At 42.1% G+C, this 14042-nt stretch overlaps 1 protein-coding gene across 1 annotated transcript in view; it reads right to left on the bottom strand.

The window, feature by feature from the left end:
* Nucleotides 1-394: 394 nt before the first annotated feature.
* GART (phosphoribosylglycinamide formyltransferase, phosphoribosylglycinamide synthetase, phosphoribosylaminoimidazole synthetase) overlaps nt 395-14042 on the bottom strand; it is a 21904-nt gene continuing 8256 nt past the window's right edge. Inside the window, exons 10-21 of the mRNA XM_009577622.1 lie at nt 12220-12451; nt 11990-12084; nt 11160-11269; nt 8864-9062; nt 8031-8282; nt 7603-7755; nt 6137-6343; nt 4962-5105; nt 4506-4636; nt 2448-2589; nt 1128-1243; nt 395-661 (exon numbers count right to left, since the gene is read on the bottom strand). Of these exons, the coding sequence (XP_009575917.1) occupies nt 395-661; nt 1128-1243; nt 2448-2589; nt 4506-4636; nt 4962-5105; nt 6137-6343; nt 7603-7755; nt 8031-8282; nt 8864-9062; nt 11160-11269; nt 11990-12084; nt 12220-12451 (2048 nt within the window). The remainder of the gene's footprint in view (nt 662-1127; nt 1244-2447; nt 2590-4505; nt 4637-4961; nt 5106-6136; nt 6344-7602; nt 7756-8030; nt 8283-8863; nt 9063-11159; nt 11270-11989; nt 12085-12219; nt 12452-14042) is intronic.

The raw sequence follows: 14042 nt of genomic DNA, 5'->3' as shown, positions 1-14042 counted from the left end.
CATGGTTTGTGTTTGTGGTTGCTCTGTGAAGCTCTTTGGGCTCTGCAACATGACGCAGCCAACAAAACTCGATCCCTCAGAAGAATTAATTTCCCTCTGAAGCACTAGACCTTTTTCACAGCTTAAGCTCCCTCTTTGATTTGTAACACAGTATCTCTTTTACAGATGAAAAAACAGAACAAAGACATTTAAAATCTGAAATGATAGCTTGGCTTCTGCCGCCAATTTTGCAAAAGGAGTGTAACTAAAGCTGCAAGCTAGGGGAAGAGGATCACAGCTCAGAATGGCAACCTGTGACACTGATATGCCGGCAGTCAGAGAGAAGCACATCAAGGGCAAGGAGGAGGAGGGAGGAGGGAAAGATGAGCAGAGAGCAAGCCGCTCATTAACCTGGCTACACCACATCATTTTCTTGAGGCTCCAGAGCTACAAGAGAGGACGTGCACGTCTCCTCTTGAAGACAGAGACTTTGGCTCTCTTGTTTCCAGTAGGTTTTACCATCGGCTCCTAACTGCACTGCTCCGCTGGCCACCAGCTGCAGGGCGATGGGAAAAGCCCGGCACTCGGCTTCTTTAACCCTTTCGGACAGCGTCTCCTCGGTGTCGTCTGCCTTCACAGATACCGGCTCCTGGTGGATCACTGCTTTTGGACTAGATTCCTCCTAAAATGGGGATATTGGCAGTCTTTCAGAAGAGGCTGGTTAACAGTCTCAAGAGGGTTATGGACAATGCTGGACAGGGCAAAGAAAGTCTCATGAGAGATCTCAGCAAGCACATCTGTGGTTGTGTGCAGGGGGCTGAAAGTATATCTGGAGAGGTTTACGACCTCCATTAGGGGTACCTACATTACATTAGGGGGCACAGTGGGGAGAGACATGGGCTAGAAGATTCAGCGGGCAGTTTGCTGAGGGTAGGAGAAACTGAAGAAAAAAACATACGAAGGAAGAAGACAGTATCTTAAGAAACCACAAATGCAATGTAATCCCCACATCTTCCTGTTTTTACTGGTAACAATCCCAAGATTTCCACACATTCCTGTTACCTCTTCCTGTTTCTGCCTTCAGAAAGAAAAGAAAAAAGCAAATTCCTTTTCATAACTTACTCAATGTTAGGCAAGAGGACACTTACCAGGACAAAATGCACGGTGCAGCCTGTGACTTTGAATCCACTTTGCAGGGCTTGCTGATGGGCGTTCCCATCCTTGACTGGTGGAAAAAGTGATGGGGAAGCATTCAAAATTTTCCCTGGGCATCAGTGTGAGAGGAGGGGGGAAAAAAAAAAAAATCAATTTGAACTGAATTTCCTTTAAAAATAAAAGTGAGATGTGATCATCAGTTCAAAAGAACAGCATTGAGCACCACTCAGGAGTTTAAATGGTCTCAACTGCAGTCAGAACCTAACAGGGCACGTTCAGATTCAGGTTAAAAAGCAAAACATATAGATGGTGTTACGATCTCTAAGGAAATGTGAGGAAGTGCTGCTCTGATCTGAGGAAATACTGCTCTTCCAGGAACACAGGTGATGGTGTGCAGGCTTTGGCAGTAGCCAGGCAAGCACGTTTCAGCTAAGGCCAAGGAACTCATTTGCTTTTGCGTCTGTGGATGGACAGACGGAGTTGTAAGTCTCTCCCCTCCCGGGTGACCAGCCCTCATGCTGCAGAAGTGGACTTCACACTGCAGCCTGATGCAGAGCCACTGCACAGATGGAAATGATTTTCATAAGAAACATCATTCCCAAAGGAGCTGTCCCAGTGCAATCCGCATAGTGAGTGAGTAAGTTCTGAGCCAGGCCTCAGGAGCTGGCACTTGGCGCCCAGAGCCAAGAGGAAAGGGGAGTGTGCGATCCCCCCTCCGCTGGCCTGGAGTGCGTCTAAGGAAAGCTCTGCCCCACAGCAGAGCCACGCTCACTCAGGGGTCTGCAGTGGCTGTATTTCCAGCACACAGTATAGAGTACTGCTACGCTGTGCAGCCCTCAGGGCAGCACAGGAGGGAGAGGCAGTGGGAAATCAGTCTCCCTCCCCTTTTTCCCTGAGTAACAGCTGCAAGGAGTAAGTTCAGCACAACTCCCCAGCACAGCTGCTTGAGAAAGGACACAGTTCTGCTGCCTGTCCCCTACTGCGGACAGAACCAAACTCCTGCCTGCTCCGCAGGCATTTCTCCTTCCCAGCAGGAAGGCAGACAGATCAACTCCGTGACCCTGATTTTGCCCCTCTGTTATCATTATGCCAGCGCAAGGCGTTTCTCTGCCAATGTACAGTCAGAATCCCAGCACAGTCCCACTGTCCGGAATGAATGGAAGCATAGGGCAGCCCCACTGATTTACATGTAATCCTCAGTGTCAGCAAGGCTGTGGGAGATCTAACCAAAAGACAAAGAACTATGACTGTGTAATTCTGGTGAGACCAAGCATCCATATTTTAATTTCTCTTTTACAGTTACAATTTCTTACCTTTCCATTTTCTGAGAAAAGGACTGGACAAAATTCTCATAAATCCTGCAAGACATATTAGTTCAACAGCGAATTCTTCAAGAACTCGGTCAATTGTGCTGTCAAATTCAGAGCGACTCCCATATAACTTATGATCAATCACCTAAAACATTAAAACAGATCAAAAGCCGTATCAAGGAAATGATTTTGTGTGAACGAGAGCAGCTACTTGGGCACCAAAGAGAAAGCAAAATAGATTCATTCCAGGACATTCGATGATTTAAAATTCTAAGTTTGTATATTATTCAGGATATTTGTGATTTTTCACATTCATACAAACATTCCTGGGAACACCCCAATCACTTGCTAGTTAACACTGGCTGTTTCACACAGGATACTTTCTAGGATGTGTAGAAAATCTGCACAAAAAGAAGCCAACTGTGAAAAGAGAAACATGTGGGTAATGTGGTGCAGAGGGAAATAAGGGGGAACACAGCAGAAGATACTGACCTCTTACTCCAGAATGTCTAGCCAAAGGCTAAAGTAAAAAAAGTAATGACTCATCGACACCATCACCACTAGTTAGTCTATAGTTACTTATTGAAAATCATGAACTTATCTAAAAAGAGAACAAACTGGCCAGACATTCTGTGTAAGGGGAGGAGTCAAGTCTTGCTCTATTTCTACTCCACCTCTCAGCTCCAGCTCCCAAGGTAAGTGTTGATTCCTGACTCTGTTCATGAAGACATTCTAATAAGGGGCTAACAAAGCTGTCATGCTCTTGCCTATGAAAATGTGAATTAATTTTGATGTAACTTTTTTTTTCCCAGAGATGAGTCTTTATACTGCCAGGCAAAAAGTAACATGAATCCAACTCAGCTGTTGAGGAAGCTTGCTGAAAACTTTTTAATGCATGGAGACCCTCTAACAGTATTTATTCCCATCTGTGTGTAGCTGTACAAATATGATAACTCTTCAAAATCATTAAATGTTAGAAGGAAGAGTTCCTGGTGGGCTGCATTTGAAATCCCAAGTTGTTGAATGTTTTCAAAAGCTACGTTCTATACTTTGACAAATATGATGACATGATGTTACTCTCTTTCTATGTTTTTTTTGTTTTATGAAACAAACCAATGAAAGTTTCCATAACACAGTGCTACTCTACTGACCACAGGTAGGAAAGAGACTTGCATGGTGCCACTGAAAGTGGCTGAGCACATGAGACAAAGGTCTTTCTAAGAAGGGATGAGCCAAGGAGACAACGTGCTCATGTTAGTGCTGGAGCATGTCCAAAGAAGAGCAACAAAGTGAAGGGTCTAGAGCACAAGTCCTATGAGGAGCGGCTGAGGGAACTGGGGCTGTTTAGCCTGGAGGAGGCTGAGGGGAGACTTTATCACTCTACAACTCCCTGGAAGGAGATTGTAGCGAGGTGGGTGTCGATCTCTTCTCCCAAGTAGCAAGTGATAGAACGAGAGGAAATGGCCTCAAGTTGTGCCAGGTGAGGTTTAGATTGGATATTAGGAAAAATTTCTTCACTGAAAGGGTTGTCAAGCATTGGAATAGGCTGCCCAGGACAGCGATTGAGTCACCATCCCCGGAGGTATTTAAAAGACATGTAGATGTGGCACTTAGGGACATGGTTTAGTGGTCAACTGGGCAGTGTTAGGCTTACTGTTGGACTTGATGATCTTAAGGGTCTTTTCCAACCTAAATGATTCTATGATTCTATGTTTCACAGAGCCCGAAATCTTACTGATTTCAGTTAAAGCTTGAAGCTGCATGGGCTACAGTCTTAGACTCAAATCATCAAAGCACTTGCAATTTTAAGTCCCTTCCTAAGTCTGGATTGTAGCACTCACTGAAGAGATGGAAAAGACTCACAGCCTCCAGTGAGCACTGTCCATACAGCCTTCAGCTCTGCCTCTACTGGTAACTTTGACAGCTTTGTGCTACGACCACTTATCCACGTAGAAGTTTTAAAGAAAAGTGAACATGAACGCTCACCAAGCATTTCATAAAGGCCTACAGATTCAGTAGCTGTGAGTTGGTGATAAAAAGGAAAGGAAAGGGCGTCTTTACCCTTGTAGGAATTCCAGCCCGGGCTGCATTTCGTAGTTCTTCCACACCAGACTTGTTGGAGATGACAAGGACAACTTGAGCACAACTGCCCGGCTCTTTTGCATAACTGATGAGTGCAGCAAGGTTTGTGCCTCAAATAGAGAAAGAGCAAACATTCATGAAATAGATGAGCATCTATGTCACTGAGAATAGGCTCTCAGTCCCGTTTATCTGACAAAAATCTTGTTTTCAACAACTGCACAAATAGAAGGGTACTAAGGAATTTGTGCACTAATAAAGCTCATTTGTTAAGCCGTACAATACACCTTGACTTCGAGTCAAAATGCAACCTTGGCTTTAGAAGGCTCCATAGACTCCACTGAAAAAAAAGGCAAGGTGGATGCACTTGTACCACGGCTGAATTCAGCCTCTCCTTTGTAAGGACATGTCCCTGTGTGATGATAAATGAAAGCTCACCTGTTCCAGAGATGAGAACAGCCACTTTAACTTTGTTTTTTCTGGGTTGGTGTTGACTCTCAACAACAGAGTTATTCAGCAGATGCTGGGGGCTGCTCAGCTGCAGAGCTTCAAGAAGATTCTCGACTTTGATGCGAGAACCTCCTCCAAATATGTGAGGAAAAAGTTAAAAGTAAAATACCTTAGATTTTACTTTCCCATTTAAATTTACTTTGTATAGTTTACTAATCATAAGTTTCAATTAAAAGAAAAACCTATCAGCAATTAATTTATGCTAGCCCTAACTGAACTACAAAAACATACATTACTTGAACAAACCAACTCATGCTAGTTGTGCTATCTCTTTCGTGTTACTCACTTGCAGAATTGTCTCCAAAGGCCTAGGTACGGCATAGTCTTTTCAAGGATTATCCCCATCTTTTACACTTGTCTTCCTCTTTCTCTCATGTTGCAAAATTAAACTAAAGATGATGTTGACAGAGCTGAGGTTGCATTTTGGCAGCCCAAACTGCTCCCCAAGCTGTTTGGCTTCCAGAGGGATTTTGGCTCATGTCTTGCTGGATGTCAAGCAATCGACATACCAGAATGAAGACTTACCATCACATATGACTGTACACAGCTGTGGCCTAACCTCAATCTTTACACAGGATCCATGTGAGTTGGGAAGGGGTTGGAAAGGAGGTGGGTTGATTACGACGACTGTGGTAAAACATAATCAACTAAATAATGTTTGAGTCCTTGCAGATAATCATCAGAGAGATTTACTTGAGTGTCAAGCAGGTATGTAGGTAAGACACTATTCAAGTACTGTCACTCTGAAAACAAGTCATTCACTTCTCCCTGTATTTAATAATGAAAACTAGATGTGAAGGTGTCAAGTAGCCTCCAGCCTAGTGAAACGACAGCAAAAAGATATGAACTACACAAACTTTGCAGTAAGGACTCTCCTCAGTGCCTACAGAACTGCGGGTAACTGGTACCTCCCCAGAGATGCTCAGTGCTTACCAGAATCACACTCTAAAACAACTTACCCTGTATCAACTTAAAAATTAAATAGCGTATCCTAAAGTGGAAACCCCTCTGAAGTGAGACAGATGCATCTGTTACACTTTGAATCAAACCATACTGTTTAATTTTTGTGAGTGTCTTCATTTCCCATTAGGACACTTGCTAACCTGTGTGACAAGGGGGAACAACCTTCCCAATCAGCCAAGCTTCCTCATGTCTCTGTATGTCCTTGAGAACATGCTGAGCCAGGTCCTTCTGCACAACCAAGACTGCACCAATCCCACAATTAAATGTCTGAGCCATCTCCTCCTCAGAGAGGTTTCCCTCTCTGTAAAGCCAGCAAAAGATTTCAGGAATCTTCCAACTGAGAGCATCTGAAAACAATTGAAATTTGTATGTGGTCAGCACATATGTTTGCTATCCATCTTTTATTATATATAATGACAGTGGTACATTACAAGAGCCGATAGAGACTAATTCTTGCTATTTTAAGAATACTGTCCAAGGAGGACACTGACCCAACTTCCAGTCAAGTTTATAGGTGCTGCTTAGCTAGAGGTTTCTAGTCGTAATTTGTGTGAGGCAAGTCTTCTCTAGGCTTTCTAATGAGAACATGTAGGAAACGACGGCGAATTAAAATGTACTCATCCCTCATCAGCCAGAAGGACAAAGCTACAGATGACTTATATCTCTTCTGTAAGAGATAAAGGATAAAGGATAAAGTGGGACAAATCATCTTCTGGCTTTTTTGGACTACTTAAGCAGATCCTGGTTTTCTGTTTCAAAGAACCAATAATTAGTATAAGAGTGTATACTTAGGTATGTTGATGGACAGACTGGAACAGGGCTGAGCAGTCTACGCATGGATGGGAAGTATGGATGGGCTTTCACAGTGACCCTACTCACACAGGCATTGCCTTAGGCTGTCTCTGGAAAGTTGATGGTGCAGACCTGCAATCTCAACTTCGCTTTAGAAAACTGACAATCCCTTGGGCTTGTTATGTTGTCTGTGGTTCCAGGCACTGGCAAGCAAACTGCGCACCACATTAGTAAGCTGGGTTTCTTTCTTTCCTTTCTAATTTCATTCTAGAGAACTACAGACAGACATACAGACATCTTCCCTCCCCATCCCCACAGTATTTTTGGACTACATGAATATGGTTTTCTTTAATATTTTGAACTTAAGAATACTTTGCCCAATTTTGGCTTACATGGAAAAAGTTCTACCTTACTAAGAGATGTCAAATGCTAATCTGTTATGAGGAAGCTACCATCTACCATAAAATTGCATTAAGTGAGTGTGTGTGTGTGTGTGTGTAGCAAGTCATGCAAATTAGTTCTCCCAACAAGCTTCACTGTTTGGTCAAAATGTTTAGTATGGAGACGTGTCTTGCAGAACACAAAATCTTCTCAAATCCTTTTCTCCTAGAGATGAGCTGCCTTCAAACTCTCCTTAAATTTCCCTTCTCCAATGACAGAGTGGTGCTCATGAACTGATGCTTACTTGAAATAGGAATGTTTTTGATAGGCTTTTTGGAAAAGCATTGACTTCGGGTCATAACTGAAACTGAAAAGTCAAGTCCATGCTGTATATAAATTTTGTCAAACAGAAACAATCACCTTTGATATTTACCTAGGACAGCGCTGACATGTTCTGGCAGGATTCTGGAGATGCCTTCCAGCAACCCCTCCTCAGCAATGAAGGCAAAAGCCTTCACGTGCCCTGAGCGAAGGACAGGCAGCAAAGATGGACTGTACATTTTTGCTGGGGTCAGCAATATATCTCCTGCAAACAAAAGTGTCAATTCAATCAATTTGTTTAAAAAGTCATTGAATGTTTCTCTGAACAGGTTCACTTCTGCTCTGGCAGACAACCTTGGGAAGTAGCAAAAAGTGCTGGCCCACTTTTCCAAAACTGTGGATGCAAGCCCATATACTTACCCCAAAGACTGATCAATCCTAACCCATTCTGAAGTAAACTAGGTGCTGCCAAGGGTTGTTATGAAAATGTCTGAACACAATTCATTTGCAGGTCTGTTTTTGAGAAGAAAGATACTGTACCTAGAGTCTTGTCACCACAACTGCCAGGCGCTGGTGAGGAGTAGTGTAAGGAGGACATTAAGAGAATCTTCCTTATGATGCTAAAGCCACGGCCATGAATCCCGAAAGAGACCAGTCCAATAAGCACATCTTCCTCATCAGCTCTCTGCAGCCCCAGAAGCATCTGCCCTCGCTCCACTGCACCAACCACAAAGCCAGCCAGGTCATACTCTCCAGAAGAATACATGCCAGTCACCTCAGCCATCTCCCTGCCTATGTGGGGAGAGAAAGCAGTCAGCACTAGCTGTAAACATTTTTTATTGTTAACTTTAAATCTATAGCATCTCCTAAAATAAGCAATGTATCCAGGATAGCTGCAGAGACATGAAGCCTAAGCAGTGCATTCAGATATATTTTTAAAATCCTTCTTGGTTTCTTACCTCACATCAAGACTTCAACAAAACAAAGTTTCATGAAGTTAATGAAAGAAGAAATTTTCTTTTTCCATTTCATGCTACTTATGTGGCACCTCTCTGCTATGACTGAATATCAGAGAGGGAATGAAAACATATTACCACTTCAAGAATGTGAGGCATCCGGTTTTGCTCTCCTTTGTACAAGGATAAATAAGCAAGAATCAGGATCCAAATGCATGAGTAGTAAGAATCATCCCTCTGTGCTGACCCATTTTAGAGACAAGGAAGAGTTTAAGCCCAAATGCTTGACTGTTTTTTCCACCAAACAGAAACCAATTGTTCTAATGCCACATACTGCCTCTGCCTACAAAGTCTATTTCACTAGTAATCGTTTTAACATCAGAACCTTCAAATCTCGAAGGAGAGGACTGTTCATACCCAGGAAAGCACATCCTGCATTTCTGCAAGCTTCAGCTATTCCTTCTTTGATTGTTTCAGTCACTTCAACATCAAGTTTGCCACAGGCAAAATAACTGAGGAAGAAGAGAGGCTCTGCTCCTTGGGCCAGGATGGCATTGACACACATGGCAACCAGGTCCTGACCTATGGTGTCATGTCTCTTACATACTTGTGCAATCTGCAAAACATGGTGGGAACCAGCAGTGGTGACAAGAAATACACAAAACTCAGACACTAATCAGTCAAAAAAGCAGAAACCATCTTTTCCCTGAAAAGAGTCACAATAGAACATACATGCAGAAGATCACCTGGTACATCATCTAGTTTAAATCAAGAGAAAACAGCTCATTTTCTTGCAGAGAAAAGAAAAATCTATTTTGTTTTTTGAAACATTAATTCAAATTCTAGCTCCAGCTACTCAGAAATTGTGATTTTGGGTTGTTTGTTTGCTTTTTGGAATGTTATGTCAAATCCAGAATAAGAGGTGTCTAAAAGCAATTACAAATTCCCAGGATATTCAACCTATAGAACATCCTAGCAATTTCCAAAAATAAGATTGCATTGCTCAAACATCACTGTGTGTTCTGCTTTACTTTCGCCTACTAATTTCACTGGGCTACGCAGCAAAACTGAAACAATTTATTAAGTAGTTTTCTTCTTGTCCAAGTCCACAGGGAATGAGATTCTTCACTCCCACCCTCCTCAAGGAGTCTTTTGATCTCAGCTATCTCATGTCACAGACAACAACGTGGGCCTGGTCTGCTCCCTTGAAAGACAGGTCTTTCACAAAGCAGTAATATTTCCCTCAGGGAAGGAAAGCAATTATATTTCCCTCAGCCTTCCCGCAGGAAGGCTGCTATTTGGTTTTTAAAAAGTTATCGAGGTGTTTGCATGCTACAAGTAATGAAAGCTGATTCAGACATCATGGCTTCTACAAAGTGGCGACATATTTACACTACTTTATTACAAGCAGAGATTTCTACACTGTCAGGGATACATCAGAGTGGTTCCACTTGTGCCAACTGCTGATGTAGATGCACAGCACCAGCTCACACAGTGCAGTTCATCTCTATCAGTTACCACTTCAGGGTCTGAAACAGGACAAAGACTGCGTATGTATGGATAAATTTTCAAGGTAACTACCTTTTACTGACACAGCTCTATCAGTGTAGGTATACCAGCGCAGAAAAGCTCAGTACAGAAAGAAGGGCAAGGGAAAAATGCAGACAAATACTATCACTGGCTTCAAAATAGTAACAGGTCAGCACCTAAACAAAGTCTGAGTTTGGATTACTAGCCTGATTTCTTTCACTGGCTGGTGGATTTAGAAGTGCTATGGAAACCAGTCATTCCATGTCCTTTGTTGCATTATAACATCTCCCTCCCTCTGATCTAGTAACAATTTGCACAGACATTGGCCAACTTTTTTTGGCCAAGGAAGAATCTTGGGAACAGTCTGTGTAACACAGTGGGGAATATCTCTCTGCCAAGTAGCTGGAACAAAGACTTACAAGAGCCAGCACCAATCACTTTTTCATGCTCAGAGGTGTCCAAGGATGTAAGACTGCAAAAGACTTCCTGGATTATTATGCTCAGTCTCCTGCTGTTGCAGGAAGCCACATCATATCATCCCATTACTAAAGGTATAAACACCAACTTGAAACAAGTTAAGTTGCTGTGCTTGATCAGTGAAAGGCAGCTTAAGGCCTCCACTCCTCTGATGGCTGAAAGCCTTCTTCTGATTCAATATATAAATATATTCCTGGCTCAACTTATCCTATGTGTTCTTGTGTAATTAGCATTCTTTATCTATTGGCTTTTCTTCCTCTTTAATGTTTATCTCCTCCAACCTTCTTTTCCCCAGTGCCCTAACAGCGCTAATCATGCTACCTCTCTGCATACAATTTATTAAGCTAAGTCTGACAGTTATCATTTCAGCACTTCACTGCACCAATTCCTCTCTTGAACTGATCTTTCTCAAAGCCAATGGATCCTCTATTTTACAGTAGAAATTCTGGCTCTTAGTTCCTCAAGTGCCAGCTAAATGTTTTGTTTTATTTTCATTTCATCACAAAATATCCAGAACTTCCACATTCTCAATGACATATGCACAGGCCCTGCTGAAAAGATCATCTACGAAGTTCAAATGACCACTACAGTGGCCTTGAGATGTATTTATAATGCTCAGAAGGTTGCAGATGGTGCAATTGGTTGTGGCATTTAAAACAGTCTTGGGAGATAACATAAGCTTTGCTACAGTCAAATTGCAAGTTACCTGCAGTTTAGGTCCAAGGCCTTTAGTTTGAGATATCAAGATAGGATCATCATAACCAGATGCCTTCAAGTCAAAGAAACCAGCAAAGCCTCCTACTTCTGAATGACTGCCTGCCAAGTACAAATATGTCAAGGATCGTTTTTAAGGGAAAGAAAAAGACCCAAAACACTCATCAAGGCAAGCACTGCCAATTATGATTTCTTGGAGGAGACAGCACTGTGTCCACTGACAGAAACATGCACAGCTTTATGAGGCATAGACCCCAAAGCCACATATTCATGGTGTTGTAAATAGATCTTTATTATTCTGTATTTGTGACCTATGGATTGTGTATAGCAAAGGTTAAACATTTTACCGAACTCTTAACATCTCGCCTTTTTAATTTTTTGCAAGGGGAAAAAAATAAACAAGAAATTTGCCTCAGTAGATCACTGCTAAGAATAAAGAACATAGTCCGAAGAGCAAATAACAAGTTCAGTGAGTGTTAGCCACACCGTAATAACTGTTTGGATGTTGTACTCATATGTACAGCTGGTAGAATCACTTCTGTCCAGTGACGTACAAAACCATTCCATTAATCCAGGAGTTATTCTCTTCACTGGACTAACCTTGAAAAAGTGCAATCATCCCCATGTTAAGCCAACTATTTTTAATTAAGCAAAAGAGGAGTGATGAGAAAGAAATGAGAATTTTCTTTCTTCGTGGTGACCTCAGCCCAGTTTTTCAAGCTTAATTTCAATGCCAAGAATGCACTGCTCACCTCCTGTGGAAAAAAAAGTTCTGTGGCATTCAATATACTGAGGAAATTCAAAGACTGTTCCCAATCTTACCTGATCTGGTACCACTTACAATTGATGTTTCCGGGTGATGAAACAAAACATCACTGGTTACAGCTTCCACGTGTCTCTCTTTGTATATCAGACCCCTGCAGAGAGTAAAGGACATGCTAGCAGCAGTAGTGACATTTTCTGCGTAGACCATCACTCACCACACAAATGGGAACAATAGATATAAAACTTTGGACTAGCATCTATTTCTGCTAGTGCCTTTGCTTACATACAGAGACTGTTTGAGAAGCCGTATACCCCGATGGCCAATGTCCTTCCTGTAAGTGGCACCCTTGAAACGTATGGCCGCTACACCTCTGTTGGCTTCTCCCAGTGCTTTCATCAGGTCCTCCTTAACAGCAGTAATGGAGAGGACTCTGCCACCGCTTGTCACCACTCTGCCATCCTTCAGCGTTGTCCCAGCATGGAACACCTCCAGCCCTAACTCTTTGGCTTGCAGCAGCCCTACAAAAGCAAAAGGAACTCTCTGAGTATTTTAAATCACATACTATGTTGGCAAAGCAGTAAAGATTGAAGTCCTTTCTTCAAGCAAGGGAGAACAACAATAAAGCTTCCCACCTTACCTTTCTTCCAAGAAACAAGAAGGGTATCCCACTCCACTGGCCCTAAGACTCCCTTCTGAGACGTCCAGTAAGGACACAGATCACACAGGAACAGAAATAAGAGATCAGTAGCCACAACAGGACATATAACTAGCCTGTGCCAGGGCAAAACTGTGCTGAATGCTGTCATTGTGAATAATTTGTGCAGGGCTTTCCTATATGAAATCAGAATTCATAGCAATTTACTGCTTGGATTCTCCCCTCTCCCTGATATTAAACCATTAATGTTAACATTACCTCAGCACTCCCCTCGCTATTCCTCTACTCCACACAATTTCCTGCCACACCTGGAATCAATGCTCTACAAAACACTCAGGTGGCTGTCCAATAGCTAAAACAAATGACATATTTTGTTCTTTTAATTTGTTTCCATGTATTTTCCTGTTAGAAGAAAGCAAAATTGCTCAGGGGTTTTTTTAGATTCATATTTTGAGGAGAAGATAAGGGAAGAGGAGGAACTGCTGCCATCACTTGGAAAAAGCGAAACAAAACAGATTTTTCCCCTTGCTGTCAGCCAGACAGATTTTATAAACAAGTAAAAGAGACCTTTACACTTGCTGAAAGTACAGCGTGTTACAGCAGTTGCCACAGCACTGTCCTGACAAGGTCAAAGCTGAGCCCCAGCTGACCTTGCTGCAATGGAAATCTAACTCCTTCCCATCATGTTTTAGCGAATACTCCAGAATAAAATGTTTATTAAAGCCATATCAATGTGGAACATAGGAAAAAAACTAATAAACCCCACACAACTCCAGGCATTGGAGTATAAGAATAAAAGAATGAATTGAATCTCATTGTTTTGACAGTCTTTTTTTGTGATTAGCAAGCAGGGTGGTCATACAACCTCACTCCTAAAGGTATGAATACCAACTTGAAAAAAGTTAAGTTCCTGAATCTGACTAATGAAAGGCAGCTCATTAGCAGAGGGATTGATTCAGTTATGTGGTTTGGATTTTTACAGTTACAGAAATGCAGAGTTTCCAAGAATATCACTACAAAACAAAATAAATACAGTGAGTGAACTGGAAGAGGAGGGTGGGCAATGAGAACATGACAGCAGAAATCTTGACAAGGGAAAAAGCAATAAACATGACCTCCTCCGTGGGTGACGTAGGGTAACTGGAGTTCTGACAAAAATAAGGTGGCCTTGATATAAGATCAGTTGTCTGGGTTGCTTTACATAAGGCATAGTGTTGGACTGGCAAAGCAGTAGCTGACAGGGAAGGAAATAGTTCTGCAACAGTTCCCTCTGATTTTAAAGATTTTGAAAAATTTTAATCTTAATATTAAAGCACAAGAATTTTAACACAGAAAATGAGTATTGATCTAAAGCCCACATGCCCAACTTCCAAAAACCCTTCGAGCCCTATGAAGAAAAGGTCCTTATTAGTATTACAGAGTAATGACCTGACTGGCTGGCACAAGGGAAGGAA

The sequence above is a fragment of the Fulmarus glacialis genome, unplaced genomic scaffold (assembly GCF_000690835.1).
Source record: "Fulmarus glacialis isolate BGI_N327 unplaced genomic scaffold, ASM69083v1 scaffold31215, whole genome shotgun sequence".
Classification (NCBI taxonomy): domain Eukaryota; kingdom Metazoa; phylum Chordata; class Aves; order Procellariiformes; family Procellariidae; genus Fulmarus; species Fulmarus glacialis.
This window is presented reverse-complemented; position numbering and strand designations above follow the sequence as displayed.